The 19193-nt window shown below is 49.7% G+C and overlaps 6 protein-coding genes across 6 annotated transcripts; 2 read left to right on the top strand and 4 right to left on the bottom strand.

The window, feature by feature from the left end:
• Positions 1-1314: 1314 nt before the first annotated feature.
• On the top strand, positions 1315-3978 carry UA08_06999 (hypothetical protein; the record flags this gene model as incomplete). The annotated part of the gene is made up of 4 exons (XM_020261892.1): positions 1315-1450; positions 1550-2712; positions 2772-3766; positions 3843-3978. 4 exons carry the CDS (start codon positions 1315-1317, stop codon positions 3976-3978), a joined length of 2430 nt encoding a protein of 809 aa, XP_020117880.1.
• Positions 3979-6551: 2573 nt separating this feature from the next.
• On the top strand, positions 6552-8030 carry UA08_07000 (hypothetical protein; the record flags this gene model as incomplete). The annotated part of the gene is made up of 1 exon (XM_020261893.1): positions 6552-8030. The coding sequence occupies one exon, from the start codon at positions 6552-6554 to the stop codon at positions 8028-8030; it is 1479 nt and encodes a 492-aa protein (XP_020117881.1).
• Positions 8031-8149: 119 nt separating this feature from the next.
• On the bottom strand, positions 8150-8791 carry UA08_07001 (hypothetical protein; the record flags this gene model as incomplete). Its single annotated transcript, XM_020261894.1, has 2 exons — positions 8150-8622; positions 8692-8791. The coding sequence occupies 2 exons, from the start codon at positions 8789-8791 to the stop codon at positions 8150-8152; spliced, it is 573 nt and encodes a 190-aa protein (XP_020117879.1).
• An 886-nt stretch (positions 8792-9677) lies between these two features.
• On the bottom strand, positions 9678-10013 carry UA08_07002 (hypothetical protein; the record flags this gene model as incomplete). The annotated part of the gene is made up of 1 exon (XM_020261895.1): positions 9678-10013. The coding sequence occupies one exon, from the start codon at positions 10011-10013 to the stop codon at positions 9678-9680; it is 336 nt and encodes a 111-aa protein (XP_020117938.1).
• An 887-nt stretch (positions 10014-10900) lies between these two features.
• UA08_07003 (hypothetical protein) lies at positions 10901-12514 on the bottom strand (the record flags this gene model as incomplete). Its single annotated transcript, XM_020261896.1, has 1 exon — positions 10901-12514. The coding sequence occupies one exon, from the start codon at positions 12512-12514 to the stop codon at positions 10901-10903; it is 1614 nt and encodes a 537-aa protein (XP_020117882.1).
• A 1310-nt stretch (positions 12515-13824) lies between these two features.
• On the bottom strand, positions 13825-15967 carry UA08_07004 (hypothetical protein; the record flags this gene model as incomplete). The annotated part of the gene is made up of 2 exons (XM_020261897.1): positions 13825-15099; positions 15164-15967. The coding sequence occupies 2 exons, from the start codon at positions 15965-15967 to the stop codon at positions 13825-13827; spliced, it is 2079 nt and encodes a 692-aa protein (XP_020117941.1).
• Between the last annotated feature and the right edge of the window lie 3226 nt (positions 15968-19193).

A 19193-nucleotide genomic window follows, 5' to 3' on the forward strand; every position in this document is an offset into this window, starting at 1 on the left:
TCTTGGGGAAAGGGAAAAAAAATGGACGATCACATTCAATGTTCCAGATATATCTACGTGTCGACCACCACTGGCTGCTGGCGCACTGAATCTTCGACAAAGTCCGGGCTATATCACATCATACGGAGTGCATACGATAGATAATAGCCCGTATTACTTACTATCAGGCTTAAATGCACAGCTCGGTAAACGCACAATCAAATAGTGGCATTTCAAAATTCAAATAAAATACATCACCTCAAGTCTAGTCCTCCAGCCCATGCAGCTAAAGCTCTACACTAAGCAGACAAGGAACCCGTTGTACCGGGATGACGGGTTGCCAGGTCCGCCATGTGGGCTGAAGGGGGGCGGCGAGACGGCGCGTTTGGGTTATTCCCTGTAGGGTGAAGGATGTGCGCAAGGCAAAGCAAACATATCTCCATTCCGGCAGCTTGGATGGGATGGACGTGTCGTCTTTTCCTCGTTGTCTTGTTTTGTCCTGCCAGCAGAGTGTCCAGTACGTAGAAGACAGACAGACAGACACGTAGAGCCTGTAAGCAGTAGTTGTTAGTGGGCGATGCAGTGCGTGGCCTCAGGCGCCTGCGGTGCGTGTGCGTGTTCTCGCCTGCCGGAGTGCCGCCCACTCCGTATGCAGCACGTATTGCGTTGGTATTAATTACGATGCCCCCCACCACCCCTTTTGGCCGCCCCTCCTCGACACACAAAGACGCGCGCCAGCCGGGCCAATCTTAATTACCGTAAAATACACCGGCGTACCAGCCGTACCAGCGTGTTCTTGGCTGGGAAGGCGCGCCCCTCTGTCGTTTACGGACACTCACTCGGTCGCTCTTGCCAGCGCGCGCGCTCCCCTCCCTTCCTTCCCTCGTCCTTCCTCTTCGTCGTCGCCGCCGTCCTCCTCCCTTTTTCATCCTCCCAATTCCCTCTTCTCTCAATCTCATCTTCTCTCTTCGTATCTTTTCCGCCTCCCCCCTCCCCTCGTCTACTAGAGCTGTATACAGTTCGTCTTAATCAGTCTTGGATTGCTTCTTACTACATCTAATCGTTTATTTATTCCCTCGTCCGCCTGCGGCTGGACTTCACTTGCTCTCTGCCCCCCTCCCCGTCCCCTCACCCACTCCCCGGTTTCCCAGTTTTGCACAACTTTCCCCCCCGCCCAAGGAATGAGCAGACAGCAACGCGACTCTTCAACGTCGTTAAACCTCATTCACACCCGGTGCGCGCCTTCGGTACGGCTCATACCTCAGCCGTGTTCTTTGTCACCTTCAACATATTGACAAGAATAACCGCCCGCTTCGTCTTCTTCCCGCTGGCGACATGGCTCCCACGGCTCCCCCCGCAGCCTCCAACTCCCCGGCCAAGAAGACTTCTGCGCCTGAAAAGAAATACAAGTGTCAATTTTGCAATCGTGCTTTTAGTCGCAGCGAACATCGCAGCCGCCACGAGCGATCCCGTATGTGCCAGCTAACCTCCCTCGTTCATTTGCAATAATCTGCGCGTGACAAAATGGGGGCGTTGAATCAGACAAAGACTAATCTACTCTACTCTACAGACACCAAGGAACGACCATTCAAATGCTTAAAATGCCGCAGCACCTTTGTGCGGCGAGATCTGCTTCTCCGTCATGACCGTACCGTTCATGCTAAGGATGGAGGCATCCCTCTCGTCAGCGAAGGACGCAGGCGTGGCGGTAACGCGGGAACCCAGAAGAGCCCGCCTACCGCCGCCGCGCCTCCCAAGCCCTCAATTACCATTGACCCCGCCACTCTGGAACAAATCGAGGCAAGCAGTGATGGTATGGTCGACCTTGAAACAGCAGCCATGTTGATGACCGATTTCCAACATAAGGCTGCTGCCGCCGCCACCACCACCGGCCACGTTCAAGATCGCACTGGTTCTGACCGCTCCTTCTCGCCGAGTCGCGGCTCACTTCTGGATCAGCACGCTTCCTACTTGTCCGGCAATGCCACGCTACCTCAGATGCCCTGGGATTCTCTGGTTTCGCCCACGGAGACAAAGCATTCCATGACCGGTTTCACTTCTCAGGACGCAGGCTCACATGCCCATCAAATGTCAATGATGGATCGCCACATGTCCGCTCGGGACGCACTGGCACCTTCGCTGCATTCGCTTGTGGATTCTTTGCCGATGTCCGGCAACTCAACTCCCAACGCGCTATCGCCCTACCCATCAATGACCGGCCCCGTCAGCCCCGTCAATTACCGCCGGTCTCCGGGCCCCAGTCAAGCACTCACTCTACCTAAAGCGCCTCAGCTCGTCAATGAGATGGAGAGACAACGCATCGTGGACAACATCAAGAACTCAGACACTCTGTCGACTCTACCAGAGGGCTTCCAGCTTCCGTCCACGTCGGCATTGAACAAGTACCTGTCCACCTACTTCAATCTCTACCATCACCATCTTCCGTTCTTGCATCAGGGATCTTTCAGGCCAACCGAAGCTTCACCGCCTCTACTGCTGGCTGTACTGTCCATTGGTGCACTCTACACTTTTGAACGGGAACACGCATTCATGCTGCATGTCGGATCCAAAGTCCTCGTCAACCAATTCCTTCAACAAAAGGATAACTTCGATTCACGGAAATGTCCCCTCTGGGCCATGCAAAGTACTTTGTTGAACATGGTCTTCGAGAGCTGGAGTGGGGATCCAAAGGGTCTTGAATGGACTTGCTCAATCAAGAGTTTACTCGCTAATGTAAGTTTTCCCTTGTCTTTCAATCCTCGAATCTTAATTATTCACTAATCCTCCTCTAGATGGTTGCTGGAAATCGTTATCAATTGAAGCTTCGTACCGAGGCCCGCGAAGGTCGGTTGCCTACACGCGAAGAGTGGATCGAAGATGAGTCGTGCCGCCGGACTTACTACGCCGTCTACATCTTCTTTGGCATGCTCACTCTGACTTTCAACCACACTCCTGCTATGAGCTTGGACGAACTCGACAGCTTGGAATTGCCATCTTCGGAGTCACTGTGGAGTCTTGACGTGGCCGACGAAGACTCTTGGCAGCGTACCTTGAGCACTGTGATCCAGGTCAACATTCGCGAAGCACACGACCGTTTGTTCCAGGGTGAGCAGACACGGTATAGCGCATTCGCTACGCGGGTCATGATCAACGCTCTTTTCCTGCAAGTCTGGAGCCACAAGCGCAGTTTTGAGGCTCTCCAGGATGTTGTGACCGAGTACAAGCTTCGTCTTGCGTTGGAAACTTGGGAGAACTCACTCGAGCTTTGCGAGGCTGAGACCATTGTGGTTCCCCTGAGCACACCACAAAAGGGCCATCCTTTGATTTTCAACTCCATGGCCATTTATCGTAACACTCGAGCTCGGTTGGCAGTTGACCTCAAATCTGTTCAGGAGGCTCTGCGTTACCACTCATCGTACGAGGTCGCTGCGGCCATGACTGTCGCCCGCGACAAGGTGAAGCGGTCTCCTGAGATGAACAATGTTATCCAACAATGCTTCGAATGCATCGAGATTGCTGCCGTTCAAGGCATCAATTGGGTTGCCAAGACGTCCGCTACCAATTGGAGCGTTGAGCATCCTCTTTGCGGCCTTGACCTGATGGTTATCCTCAGCTTATGGCTCTACCGCCTGGAACATGACGAGGAGCCTGCCACAGAAGCCGAGATTGCCATTTACAGCAAGGTGCGCAATCTGTTTGATGATGATGCCATTGATGTTTTTGGCAAGGTTAGCTCCACCGTTGCCCGAGTCTGGGGTAACATACTTGACGGTGTCGTTGTTTGGGGGTAAGCTTTCTTTCTTTCTTTTTTGTTTCCATATTTATCTCTTAAACATTCTCTGGCATTATGCTAACGATAATAGACTCACTAAGCTTATGGGCGAATCCTTCAAGCTGCATGCGCAGGCCTTGGTAGGCTATGAGGACTCGGTTGCCAAAGATCAACCTTTGCACCCCATGCCTACCAAGAGCCTTGCTAGTGTTGGCACTGCATACTAAAAAGGTCTCACGCAATGATGGACTGATATTTTCCTTTGTCATTTCTTCGCTTCGCCTTGGATAACCGTTATATTCTTAACAGTTATAATATTCTATCGTCATTCATTTTGGTATCAGGGCGTTGGGTGGCACGTGGAGAAATCCAGAAGACGATGTGGCCCTCGCCACTGGCCTCGCAATTTCGAACCATTTTCGTTCCAAACTTGCATATTGGTTTCTCTACTCTCTTTGAAAGTCATTTATTGTTTTTGGATTCATATTGGGTCATGGGTGGAAAATGGAAATACGGAACTTGGACTGGACAGGTGGACTGGCAAGGGTGGCATGGTGTCTTTTCGATTATGACATATGACACAGTTGGTCCTCTGGCTAGTAGTCACCACCTGGCTTCTCTTTTCTCATCCTTTCATTCCCCTCTTTGCATTTGCCTGCGTACAGTTTGGGTGTCATTCAGGTTTTCATTTCATCAGAGCTCACACAGGAGTCCGGTCAGTGCGTCTTCTCGGTTTTTTTGATTGGTTAGCGAAGGCAACATCCTCTACACTTGGCTGGTCCTGTGTTTCTTCGATTCTGGCTCTGCCTTTTTAATATTATTATTCTTTGATTTTGTTCTCTTTCATTTTACCATTTTATTCATCGCCCGAACCTGACTTGATACCTTGTTATCTGATTTTTTTTAATGTTCCACTTTGTTTCTTGCATGTTGGTTTTCTCTGTTTGATCCTGTTGATGTGGTTAGTCCTCGTTGATTGTTTATCCGTTTGCGTTTTGTTAGACTCATGCATTGATTGGAATTTGAATCTAAACACTACTCGTCTCCTCTTGTTTCTGCGCTCAAGTTTACGTGTTGCTTTTTTCAAATGTTTTTGTTCGTCTGGAACATTTGAAGTTGTTATTTCGTTTTTGAATTTATCCTGCTTTCTTGCTCGTTGCAAAGTTTTGAGTTTGAATTGGTATCTGTACTATAGTCGTTTGGAGAACAAGTAAAGCACGAAAAAAAGCAATATGTTTATTGTTCATTTCTTGATACCCAACTATACTCCGTAGAAACATACATCCTTGACCTAGTCAACGCGTTGGACTATCTCAGCGTCCAACCCAAGCCTTTACATGCACGGTTCCAAGGCAGCGATATGTTTGGTATCATTATCCTTAAGACGTATCGTGTACGCACTTCATACCAAGCCTCGCACCTTCGCCATTTCTGTGTCCTCGTAGTAGTCAACCATCAAAGTATAACGTTCATAGCCATCTGTATGTAACACATCATGAGCATCTAACCGCAGTAGGCGACGACTGTTCCGATACACTAGTCTTGGAAACATAATGTCTGTTAAGGCTAAGTATTGATCACCATCGGTCCAAAAGTCGGTCCCCTTTAATTGCTGCGATTGGGTTTCATTCTGTCTTATATGTGACTTTATGATGTTTACGGGGTTGTTTTCGGGAGCCAAGGTCATTCTTCCATTCAATCGACTTCAGGAGGAGCGTGTTTTCCTTCCCAATGGCGACAAGGAAAACAGGAAGGGCTTCCCTGCACCGGAGGATGAATGTAGTGTATCGATAGAAGACTCGACGTGCCTCGTGATATACTTGACGACTCACTGCCATGATAGCTAGAAGATTCTTCAGAGGGTTGTGTTGGAGATAAACACCCCTAATTGGATCAACAGGGGAAGAAAAAAAATCCTTCATTAACCTCATCAAAACTGACAGAAAATATTTCCTTTCAACTTACCTAGAGGAAGACTGAATTATGGGAATGTACCCTTCGGCTGCTATACCTTGTAAGGCTCTGGGTAAAACGGTAGTCGCGACCCCCACGAGATGTCTTTCTCGATGTTATTGAAATGCTGACGATAAATAACATGCCCAATAAACCTTTCTCAATCATTGACGACATTCAAACAGGTTGGGCACCGGTAGGGAACCGTGTTTTCTTCGCGAAAGTGAGCTTTCAGGATGTTGAGGCCTTGGATGCGTAACACGTTGTGAATGCCATCAGCGTGGAGTCGCCATTTCCCTGTGTACTTGAGCAGGTGTTCTTTCAAGCCTTTCTTGTTGGCATATTCTTATCCACGCAAGGTAGTTAGGTGATCAGAATCAGTACCAGTTTTGTGTGTGTAGTTAGTTAGGCAGGGTTTCGAAGAATGAAGAAACTGTAGCCACGTTGCGCAGTCATCATCAATTTTTGTTGAATAATGGAGAATATCTTACAAGTGAAGTCTAGAAAGCTCGAGAGCTTTTGTTGTTGCATGGGCGACAACTTTCTTATATTCATTGTGTTTATGCATGCATAACCTAACTCGATTCGGTTGCTTAATGATATTGCCCCACCCTAAGCTCGGTAGTAGGCTCTAATTGGCTATATAGCCAGAACTAACCGCGCGAGTCGAAGGTAGAAAACATCTTCATGCGACAACACTTTAAATTATGCCTCGTCTTACACCTTGATGCGCCTAGTCTCACATTGACTCTCGGAGTCGAGGAGTTATTGATCGAGGTAATAAAGGTGGGCACATTTGCGACAATTCCATTTACACAGACACGAGTTGACTTTGGCAGGAGGAAGAATGTCGCAAGACACGATCGACGACATCGAAAAGACCATGGACGGAGAACGTGCTGCTGCGCCGCTATCAGAGCTCAGTGTTCAGCCCCCTGTCGAATCGTCGGACGCGGAAGGACAGAGTGGAAAAGAACGTGAGGGAAGAGAAGGAGACCGCAATGGCCATGATGATGAGGGCATACCACTAGCAGAAATCACATCTGAGCCGCCAGTTGAGCGTGCTGAACCATCGCCTCGACAACCCTCTAAGGCAGAACTCCCGCCACTGTCGGCGTGGGCAACGAGACTCTACACTGTATCGTACCTCATCTTCTTCGCGATCTTCGGTACCCTGGCGCGTCTGGGTCTTCAGGCGCTCACTGAGTTTCCCGGTGCGCCTGTTATAACGGGGGTATTATGGGCCAATGTGGGAGGATGCATCCTCATGGGATTCTTCATCGAGGATAGAAACATCTTCCGTGAAGAATGGGGTCGCTCACCACCGGATGCAGATGTTTCTCAACAACCACGTCGACAAGCGTCTACCACTAGCCAAGATAAACAAACGATCAAGAAACACAAAACGGTGAAGAAGTCAATACCGCTATACATCGGATTGACAACGGGCTTCTGTGGGTCATTTACCAGTTTTTCGAGTTTTATAAGAGACGTCTTTTTGGCTCTTTCGAATGATTTATCGGATCCTTCTTTGGCTGCTTCTACTTCAGGAAATGGGATAGTTGACGGGCGTCCTAGAGGTGACAGCTTCATGGCCGTTGTTGCTGTGCTAGCTCTCACCGTGTCTCTAAGCATAGTCGCGTTCTATCTTGGGGCTCATCTGGCTCTTGCGCTCGATCCATGGATGCCTACTGTTCCATTCCGATTCACTCGCAATGTGCTAGACCGACTCGTCGTATTCCTAGGCTGGGGATGCTGGCTCGGCGCGGTTATAATGTCTATTTGGCCACCGCACAACTCGTGGCGTTCTGACGCATTATTTGCGATTGTCTTTGCACCTCTTGGCTGTCTTTTCCGGTTTTATATGTCGCTGTTGCTGAACGCGCGCATTCCCGTTTTTCCTCTGGGTACCTTTGCGGTTAATATTATCGGCACGGGCGTTTTGGGTATGTGTTACGATTTACAGCATGTATCAGGCATCGGTGCTCCGACGCCGTCGTTATACGGATGGGATCCGACCGCATCGTCGTCGAGAGACTCACTCTTCCCTGGTATTACCAGCGAGTTACAATCAACTGCGCGGTCGATCTTGGTATCTTGTCAAGTGCTGCAGGGGGTCATGGACGGATTTTGCGGCGCGACTACGACGGTGAGCACATGGATTGCCGAGTTGACATCCATTGGAGTCGGGACCAAGTCGAAAAGACGCCGGTTTGCATGGGCGTATTTTTATGCCGCTGCTAGTATGGGCGTAGCGTTCGCTTTGTTGGTGGTTGTTATGGGAAGTGTGCGGTGGAGTCGGGGGTTTGATACGCCTTATTGCTAGTCCTATATATATAATTACCAAGTAGAAAGTAAACAATCTGTATGTAAATATAACTATATCTATAGTTTCATGTCATGACTCATAAATACCATCAAATAGAAACACACTCTCAGAATAGATCACTTGTACTCTGCCCAATTCCCTATCTCATGTATCGTCGACGGCGTCTCATCACTCACAGCGCTATCAATCTGGTTCTTCTGGTTCCGTACTGCAGAATCTATCCTCAATCCAGCTCCGTTATTACCGTAGTGTTGCTCTTGATAATCCGTGAAACGATTCCACGGTAACACCCCAACGTCACGCTCGCTTTTCGCGTTTGCGTAGCTGTGGTTCTTATCGTAGTTGTTGTTGTTGTTGCTGTTACTGCTGCTCGCTTGATCGTCTGCGCTGCTCGTCATCATCATGCCCGGATACTGAGCAGGCTCCGTGAGAAACTCAAGTGTTTGGCCCTGGCTTTGCGCAATGGGATCGCGACTGGCGTATCGATGCAGCGCTTTGTCGTGGTAGCCGCCTCGTTCGTGGTGGAAGCCGCGCGCATGGAGGTCTTTGCGACGGGCTTCGTCGCGGGCAGCAGCTCGTCGTTGGAGTGCTATAAGAAAAGAAATCGTTTTCGTCAATAGTCTCTCCGCATGGGAGCATAAGTGAGGAATCTCTCTACCTTGCCAGATAATGTAGTATCCTCCTACAGTCAGGATACAGGCGGCCAGAAAGCCGAACATGGTGCCGAGTTCGTGGCTTAGGGTGTACGACAACTCCATGTTGGGAGTAAAAGAACAGAATATGATGGTTGGATATTCTATTTCACTCTTCTGATCCGTCAAAAATGATCGATTCTTATCGAACGTGCTTGTCGGTAGGTCTGATGACTTTGATCGGCCATGCAATAACTAATCCAATGGTAAGCAAGACAGTCACACCGCGTCATTTCGTAGGCGAGACGAACTGTGGTATATAATCACAAGACAAAGAGGGAGGGAAGAAAAGGAACTCTGACTCGCGCAGCACTGCTAAGCAGAAGTATGGTTGAGCAAGGCTGTCAGACATACTGTATATGAGGCACTTTCGAGGTGGGGCGGGAAACCCGGGGAATCAGTCGGTCTGGACTTTCTATACTGGGCCGTCGGTCTATTGTCATGAGTAAATACAACATGTCTTTTAGTTATACAAAGGTGTATATATTATTATTAGGTAGGTATCGGTATCTATCAACATAGCTTCATATATAAACATCAAACTCAAGGCACGCTCGGTAAACGATAGCCGGCGCGATCAAGCAAAGCAAAGGCAGACAAAGCCCAACATATATTCAGACGGGAATTTCAGATGGTGATACAATCGGGATAGTGAGCATACAGCCAGTTACCGCCGGCTGTCAATGTAAGTGCGATATGTCGATAGAATGGCATATATAGTATCGTATATGGCAGGGCCGGGAAAGTAGCCGGCGCGTCTGTGTTATCAGTCGACTATGTGTGACAAGTATGGAAGGCTATTGACAAGGCATAAACGGAGTTGTAGTTGTGGTAGGATGTCATCGTGAAATGTGAAAAAAAAAAAGAAAGAAGCAGGCCAAGCATTTAAGCTGAAACGCGGTCGTGTATAGAGTAATATGGATGTGCTGAGAAAAACGATGAAAAAACGAAATCATCCTAGCATCAACGCCGCAAGAGTGGTACATGCCAGCCCAAAAGCCATCCCGTACCACGGCGCTTGGCCTAGAGTACCCTCATTTCGCGCTTTCAGACGAGGGCGAAGGGTCACTCGCGCGCCCACGTCTTCCGTGAAGGTCTTCAGGCCAATTAATGGACTCAGCCACCGATTAGATTGAGTGCGCAACGGGTCGTCTGCCATGCTATGAATAGCCACATCTGACTGGGTAATTATGATGGATTGTTGCGCGGATTCGCTCTGTGACGTTGTCGTTGCAACCACGGCTACGGCAGAGCAGAGGAGGAATAGAAGGGTAGCGAATATCTTCATTGCGCTGGACGTAGCTCTAACATGCGAATCTGTATATGTGTATATATATGAGTATATATAGAAGACGAGAGTCGCGCACAGCGCGGCAGTGCCGTCTGCGTTAAGGTCGTTGTGTGAAGTCGTTGCGCTGTTCTCGCTTCAGGGCCGGGCAAGTTAAGACTGACGAAACGATTCGGTAACTTCCTCCCAAAGTTTGTTTTGCGAACTTCGTTGAAACTTGAAGACGAGAGGTTTGATGTCGGCCGGTAGCGTACGACCGGGTTAAGTAAACGGACGGCGTAGCGCGAGGGTAATTAGTAGCAAGTCAATGGATTTTTCGCTCAGTATCACGCAGCAAGTAAGGAATCAATCGAGTCGTTCGCGAGGGAGAAAGCAGCAAGGAAACACACGCCGGCCGCATTGACGCGTCGAGGAAGAGAAGAAGTGGGAAGCGAAAAGATTGAGGCAGCCAGACCATGGTGTCCAGCTAGGGGAGACTGTGTTGCTCCGTCCCGTCGACTGCCGGGAAATGTGAGCGCTCGAGCTCTGCCCAAAAAGTCGAAAAGTCCAGACACTTTTCGGCTAGCGCCAAAACAGGAAAAAACGCGTCAACGCCTTGCCATACACGGCTTAGCGCAGTGGGTCTGCACGCCCCAGACGGCTTAAAGCTAATAAGCTACTGCGCGCTAGGCTCAAAGCGGCATTGACATTTGCCTGGCGGGAAATTGCATGACGTATGCCCTTGGGTCACGTGACCCTATGCCCACCCCCCGGAGGGCATGAGCCCTAACTTCAGCCTTTTTTTGGTTTGACTTGATAGTAAATACCAGAGATGGGTGGGTTGATGGATAGACGAATAGATGTATAGGTGGATGCGTTCTATGAAATATATACACTGCACTAGCATACTACAAGAGCTTGTCCCACTCTGGGCTAGCAATGAATTTCTCGCTGAGTTGCCCCATGGCCCATACATATCGTTCCTCGCCATCTTCATCCGTTGCTGGAGTCGATGCAATCAACGCCTCCTGGACAAAGTTCACACTCGCCCCCTTGTCCATCTCAAAGGAAATCCCACCCCAGTCAAGAGTCACCCGGCCTGACTTGTGAAGATGCAGTTTTCCGACCCGGCCGGCTGGAATCTGCCGCTGTGTCGCAGTCAGGAGTTTCCCTGGAGGCTCTAATGTGACTCTTTTCTTGTCCTCTTGTTCATCTTCGTCCGCTTCTCGCTTCACTTCAGGTTCTCCTATGCCGGCGTTTCCCCCTGTGGCGACATCCTGGGCGATTTCATCTTCCAGATCCACCACCCCTTGCTCTCCGACGCCGGGGACAACTAAATTAGGCGTCAATGGCGGGAACTGAATCAAGAACAAGCGCCCATCATTCTTATCAGGCTGTTCTTCTTCTTCTTCTTCTTCTTTTTCCTCTTTTGCGGCTTGCTTAGGTTCTGTATCATCATTTTCCGTGGCCTCGGCTGCCTTCTTCACAGGCACTCGTTCACTGGGGGTCAAAATCTCCTTGAGGGTTTCGAGATCATCAAGATGCCGATCATACTCATCAATTTCCTCTTTTGTTTGTAACAGGCTTCGAGGATCTCTAATTGCAACCTGCTTTCTAGCCTTCACTGTCTGCGGGGGTAAAGGTGTCTCGTCAAATTCTGCGCGGGCATGGGGCAAATCTGCCATGGACACATCGCCGTCCGTGGGCTCCCGCTTGACTTTGGTTCCAGGCTCTTCGCTCAAGAACAGCTCATTGTCTGACTCCTCGTCTTCCTGGTCTTGACTCCGTAATCCCGCCGAAATAGTAGAGCTAGCTTCGGTATTGACACTAACAACACGTTCCTCGTGTTTATGTCGCTCCACGCGAATAGGTCGTGGCCCGCTCCTTCGGGACCTGGACTTGATGGCCTTTTTACCCTTCCGATCCTTCACCACTTCATCTTCGCTATCATCGTCGTCAAGGTTTATGTGTTCTATGTTCATGCTAAGAGTCGTCTCATCCTCATCCGATGAGTGATCCGCAGATGACTGCCCACCAGTTGGTGTATTGTAGCGTGAGATACTGGGTCGAGCACTGTCAAACCGAGCACCTCGTTTACTTCCTCCAAACCCTCCATGTGTCCCCCCGCGTCCACGGAATGTGCCTCGTGCTCTTGCAGCCCTTCCTAGTTGCGCTCGTTGAATTGCTGCTGCTTCTGATAATCTTTGCCGGTTCCTCTCTGCTTCCAATTTCTGCAACGCATCTCGCTCTTCTTTGGCACGTCGAGCTGATGTGCGTGGTTGAAATTTTAGCACTGGCTTTGGCTGCTGCCCCAGCCCTGATCCTCTAGGTCCTATACTCCCTCCGGGCGTACGCCTATTCAATGACTGTAGACGCTGGACCTGCGGGCGTGTAGAAGGCGACGTTGCTGCTGGCGCAGTAGAGGAATTTGCGGGTTCCGGTCCTGGTTCGTCGTCGCGTGTTGAAGCGACACCTGGTCTTCTTGATGCTGGAGCACCACGTCCAGGTGCTTTTGGCGGCATCTCGGTTAATTTATTGTGGTCGGATCAATGTCTGCCTAGAAGGAGGGGGGAATCTGGTAGTTTCGGCAGGACCATCGATCTTCCCCAGCGGGGCTTTTTTAACGCGCAGAGATTTGTCAAGTGTGAGATGGAATAAATGAGAGCAAAGCTCAAAGTATGAATAGTCAGTAGAAGCGTAACGATGACAATGATGATGTTGCTGCTGGGCTTCCAGTTATGCACGAGTGCTCGTGCAGAAGCGAAGTGGTATAAAAATATTTGAAACTTGCATCGCGATAGCGTGCCTTATCAATTTATTTGCAGTGTTTGCAGATGCCACTAGGCCTGATCCGGAACCACGACTCGCGGGGCTCGCTTATGTAATTAATTTGGTCCAATCACATATCGGGCTCATCTACTACGAGTTCTTCAGGGCAACGTTTGTATTGAATCTGTCTGCAAGTAGCATTATGTCTAGGTACATAGTGTGCTGGTAGGGCATGTGAAAGGTATACTGGGTGTCATCGAACTCTAGAAGTTGCTGCACAAATGTCGAATACACCACCAGGGACATATATATATCTCTCGGTACGTCTGCCAGCTTACGTCGGAAACGGTTGAATAGTCAAAAGCTACATTGAACTAACCACATAAAACAAGAACTAGATAGGAGGTGTAGCTAACACTTCGATACATGTAGAAGCCTATGAGACTTTCTACACGAGTTTGCATCTGGCGGCCAAACACAACTCAGAACGAGACACCCAGAGCAATATGAATACGACAGATAACGCAGCTGAGAAAATAAATAAGTAGAAGAAAAAAAGGGCAAATTCACAAAAGAGGCACCAAGATCAACACGAAGAGCAGATAAAGTGACAGTATTCTGCAAAGGGAGCAGAAGAAATAAAAGAAACGCCAATGTAGATATTCAAATTTAGACGACTTTGGTCATTGCCACAGCCTTGTAAATAATCACAAAGAAAGGAAAGTTACGCGCAGCAATGTGTCAGTGACGAACTTGGATAGTTAGTAAGGCATTGAGATGCAAAGACGGGTCAAATGAGTGAGAGTCATATCAATGAAGCAAAGCGAAGAGATCATAAACAGGATGGAAAAGAATGCAATGCACTATATGCGAAATGGAATGATTGGATGCAATACCGATACAAATAGCAGAAAAGTATTGCCAGGAAATGTATGGCGGGGGATGACCAGGACAACAGAGCCAAACCTTTGGTGAGAAAAGAAAAAACGCTTCACTCGCGATATTCATATGAGGACAACGAACAAACGCTAAACAAAGGACTGGAAAGCGTGCAAGTGTATGATTACCGTTTGCGCTTCTTGTTCTTATCGCCCAGGACTGAAGAGAGGGTCGAAGCCGATGGAACCGTAGACACCGGCAGTCCTGTCGCTTCGACTGCTACATTAGGCTCGGATGATTTCTTTATGGGAACACCCATATGCCGGCCATAGCGACCTTTGCGCCCATTCCCCTCGTCCTCGCTGATGCAGCCTTCGATGCCGATTCCTGCGTCCTTACATCTACCACACGGTCGTTGGCGGTCGCAACCCTTCTTGCTCTTGCGGCAACGCTGGCAGCGAGGTTTTGTAGAGAGATCTTCCTCATCCGCAGCAAGTTGGTGCTGAAAGTTGACGCCTGACCCAGATGTCTTCCGTGATGAAGCGGGGCTCAAGGTCTGTATAGGGACCTCGTTCTTCGGCCCTGTAGTTGTTGGGAGGGTTGGTTTAGACTTGCGAGCAACAGTACCGTTGGTGGCGCGAACCTTCCCATTCTTCGTAGATTTCATTGGGGCAGATTTTGGAACGCGGGTGCTCTTGCTTGAAGCGACGCCGTCAGACTTTACTTTCTGCTTCTTTGTACGAGGCGCATCAGAACCATCATAATCATCATCGTGGTATTCATCCTTGATATGGTCGCCATTCTGGAGATATTCGTCGCCTTCATCAGCGCTGGTGCTGTCATAGCTGGGAAGAATATCGTCTAATCCCTTATAATTCTGTTTGATGTGACCAGGAGGGAGCAGTGGACTAGATTCAACGCGTTGTCTGGATCGCGCAGGGAGCTCATGGTCCTCATCATTCTCGCTGAACTCTCCATCACTTGTTGCGCCAGTCGAGGAGGCATCGGCTGCGCCGCTGAAGGCATCATCCAGCGTCGAGGTGGAATTGCGGCCGTGTGAGAAGTTTGATGCATCTCCAAGGCGGATCAATTGCATTGCCACATCCTCATCTGATATACAACTGGCGATTGTGGGATCTGGTGTGGGAAGAATCCCAGGGATGGGTTGGCGGTTGCCAGAACCTGGGATTGAGCCGGCCGAAGGACGGAAACGGGTCGCATTCTCTGCAAAAACCGAATTCGAGTAGATGGGGTTCTTTGCCGAGGTACTTCCAAAACCGTGCTCGCTATGACCATAGCTCTGAGGAGATGGCAGCGGAGGTCTAGTATTGAAGGGACGATGTGTAGGTCTAGCGAACGGCGACGGCTCGCCATCGTTACCTGTCGATCGCCGTTGTGGAGAAATGGAGGACGTCGACGCCGTCAAAGGTACCTGGGGAGGTGCAAAAAGCGGCAATTCCTAGAAAAAGAGAATGATTAGATATGGTGTCGAGTAGAGACAACCTCTACTACCATGAACATACCGAGCTCTCAAACTTGGGCTTTTTGCGACGGCTTTCCTGAACAATATTGTCCATGCTGATATCAGAGCTCGCAAATTGCTCGCTCCTAGCCTTTCTAGAGCCACTGACAGAGCCATGACCGCCCTCGCTGTCGCTATATCCAGCGATCGGGTCCTCGACGAAGCTACCGTGTGCACTAGATCCTCGACTCTTGATGTTGTTTCTTGTATGGCCTTTGTGCTGCGATGCGCTGCGTCGACCCCTTCCAGAAGGAGAAGTACTCGTTCTCCGAGTGCGCGATAACGGACGAGATGATTGGGGGCCATAAGGGTGTGTTTGCCCGGCGGGTGGCACCATCTGAAAGGGCTCTCCAAGACTGGGACGCTTGCGACCATCCAATGGAGCCACGCCGTGATAGTGTGGTTCATAGTTATCGGCATAGCTATGCACAGGTATTACCCGAACGTATACAGTCATGTTGTTTCTCAAATTTTCATATCTCGCAATGAGCGTGGTGCCGTGCTCATCTTCGAAGCTCACACCGCTAGCGACACCGTCATAGATACCATAAAAGTTTTTGACGGTGGTCACGATAGAGTCAGTCGTATCGTGTGGGAATATCTGAACTCGCATAGGAATTCTAGCACGGATCTTGGAGTTCTCATCGAGAAGAAGCTCGAAGGCGACATTCTTGGGTACGGGGCTTCCGGGCGACTGTTGTTGAGGTATCACATCACCTCGATACCGATCCATGTCGCCGTAGTTATTCACCAAACTTGCAAGGCCCTCTGCAGCTTGGTGATCCTGATTCAAAGTAGTACTCATCGCTCTACGGCGATGACTTTTGTGTGTTATTCCTTGGGGCGCCTTGGGCGCCTTGTGCTTGGACAGACTATGACTGTGCGAGCGGTATAGAGGGCGACGAGAATGGCTGCCTCGCTGCCACTGGCGAAGCGTTCCAGATAGCTCAGACACAAGTATACAGAGCCACTGGATGGATTGATGTGGGTTTTGGTTGAATTGCTTCAACGCCGGATGTGCGATGGAAGGATCAATGAGTGGGGGTGGGAAGAGCGGAAAATTCGGTACGAAGAGAGGATACAGAACTATCACGATTCCGCAGAGAGTTAGTTTAATCGGCGCCGAATAAGTGAGAGTGGGCTTTCAAAGCCCTTTGAATGAAACGAAGTTGTGAAATCAATAGATGGTCAAGCAGGAAGCATGCCTCTATTCAGGCTGCCCGAAAGCACCGGGGCCTGGCACATGGCGGCAAAGGGTTAGGGGAGGAAACAACAACATACCTCTCTGTAAACAATTTATGGACGAACACAGTCGCCTAGTGCACTGCCTTTGATGTGGCAGGTAGGAGCGAGCAAAGGCGACGGGGATGGGTGTTGGCAACGAGTTGGGTCTGCGAAGCAGGACTCGCAGTTAGCAGGTAGATCATCGAGCAGGAGGATGGGCGGAGCGGAGCCCACAAACCTTCTATTGACAGAAGCAGCCTCTGCTAACAAGACGACTCTCACGGATGAAGTCGACACGAACTGGCAGAGGGGTGGACAAGGACCGGGTGGTTGCTGGTTGGGAAAGAGGAGAGTTGGGGGAGTCGGGTGGGTGCGAGAGAGGTTTCACCTCAAGCGAAAAACGGCCTGGCCCTGTGCCATGCTGGTCGCCGACAACTCAGGTTGCCTCCGGCCCATTTCTACGATAATTAATTAGGCTACGCTGTGCATTGGGCCTGCAATGGACATGCAACTATAATTTCCTATCGCCATGCTTCTCCAAACGTGCCTCTACTGCGGGGAGTTGAGTAGCGCACTCGATTGTGCTGAGCATCGCATGGATGAAAGGCGCATGCAGAGACCAAACTCAAAGACAAGGTAAACCCACGTAAGGAATCGGATCCGGACGACAAAACGGACTGCCTCTAGAGCTATATGGAAAGTAATCCCAGCGCTGCGGTCATAAATGCTTATTCTCTAGTACTACGACTCCCACCACCACGGACTCCCGTCGTGGACTGACTCATTGTCGGCGTAGATGGAAGGAAATCTGAGTCGCAACAGCATTCAGTCAAAATTGATTAGCCTTAGAGCTGGTCTTCGCATTTCTCCTTCATTATTCTCCGGATTGTATCATTTGAAGGGGGATTCCTCATCTGTCCATCCGATTTAATGCCAGAGCCAACCATTTGCTCGCAACCAGCGCATCCGGCCCCTAAGTAACCCGGGGTCATCATGACTGCGCTCAGGTGATTTGCGCCGATTGAGTTGCTGGATACGTGGATGAAGAAAAATCCATCTAGAGTAGACTATATCGTGTAACTCTCTCTATATTGAGGTGTTTTCTACTAAGCGCATTCTTTCCTAGACTTGTAGGCACCTAACATCAATTTTCTGCGGTCCCAACTCCCGCCATATTCATGGCCGGACTTTTAGTGCCTGGTGCACCACATAAACCAGCGTTCGAGCGAGCAGAAGACTTTTTATTGACAGTAAAAAATATAAATGGAATTGCGCTTGACCCTGGATATTGCGCAGAGATCTAAAAACCCAGGCGAAGCATGCCATCTGCGAAAAGCATCGCGAAATTCGTGGCATCAGTTAAACTTTTGATTTTGGGAATTGGCGCATTCTCTTTTCTCCGACCAGAACAGCTCCGGCTTCCACAGGAATTATGCTGTTGCTAGCCCTTATATACTTCCCTTTATCTACAAGGGTTCCAATCTACAGCGTCGTATGGTATGGTGGCGATTATTGCGACGAATGCGCCGGCACGTTGAGCGGTCTCGCTAACAACTTGCGATTCCGTCCTGCACTGGCGCAACAATGCGCATGGATTTGGGACTGTCAATTGGCACCCAGACGATTGAAAAAGTGATTGCGACAGAGTCTCTCTTTATCAGAATTTCCGCTAATGTATGCTACGAGTAAATCACGCATCGCTGGATTATGCATTGGGATTCGGCGCTAATTGGGATGTCGCATTGCCTGCCGTCCATTTGATGTCCGTTTATCCTAGTTTGCGATGATGAGTTGTCCGCCTAGGGCTAGTACTACGTATTGAAAATCCGTCAAATTGCTTGCTGGGGATAATTTCTTTTTTTACCCTTGGGTCCCTGCCGGGAACCGAGCCTACAAAGAGGAGCGCTCTCGGCGAATGGTTCAATAGTGCGATCGCCATTTCTTGACAGTCGAACTCTGTTCATGGCCGCTCGTCTGGACTATCTAAAACGCTGGTCATCCGGGGGTGCGGTTGGACACCAAGGTCCCGGACACTCACTGATATCTAACAAAGGATCTCGTAATAAGCAATCTGGCAGGGTGTCGATTTTCCCCCCCGTCTGTGTGCAATGTGGATGTGGTCTGGGCGAATTTCGGAGAAGTCACCTCGTGAGTCGTCAGTAGAAAGTGGATTCGTTTTTTTCGACACCGCTGGTTCCGTCCGCTTGATGATCCGTTGAAACCGTTGACCGGTTGTGGCTTTGCCACGTCGGACGAGAAAACAAAACAGAAAATAGGTCGACACCCAGGCAAACATATAAAGAGACTGTTAGAAGTCCAAGATCGACTGACCGGAGACTGGTGTGCAACATAGTCAAGTGCATAACGATGTTTTTCTTCTGGTGCTTAGGCTGACGGTTCCGGTTGCCTGCCAAAAAGTGAGGCGGGTTTACGGCATAAACGCTGAAGAAGCCATCACGTGATTCCGCGTCGGCTTCGTGACGGGCCGGTCCGAGAGACGCGTCGGCTCGCATCTCAGGTCCAAACCATTTCTCCCCAAGCACACAGACAAGCGCATACCAAAAAAATTATACTGGGAGGGTCGCATAGACATTGCGTATCGTGATTGAAATTTCCATCATGCTCTTACAGATATTGGGCTGGGGAGAGCGAACTTTAGCTCTCCGGGCCTCAGCGGTGGGACGCGATTGATGATGTCACCGGCCGCTGAAAACACGTGAATGGGGCAATGCAAACCACACAAACGCTGCGGCGTACCTCAGCGCTCTGGGCTAGGCCGGAAGCGGGCTAGCTTTGTTGACACCCAA

This window comes from Talaromyces atroroseus (assembly GCF_001907595.1).
Source record: "Talaromyces atroroseus strain IBT 11181 chromosome Unknown scaffold_10, whole genome shotgun sequence".
Lineage (NCBI taxonomy): Eukaryota > Fungi > Ascomycota > Eurotiomycetes > Eurotiales > Trichocomaceae > Talaromyces > Talaromyces atroroseus.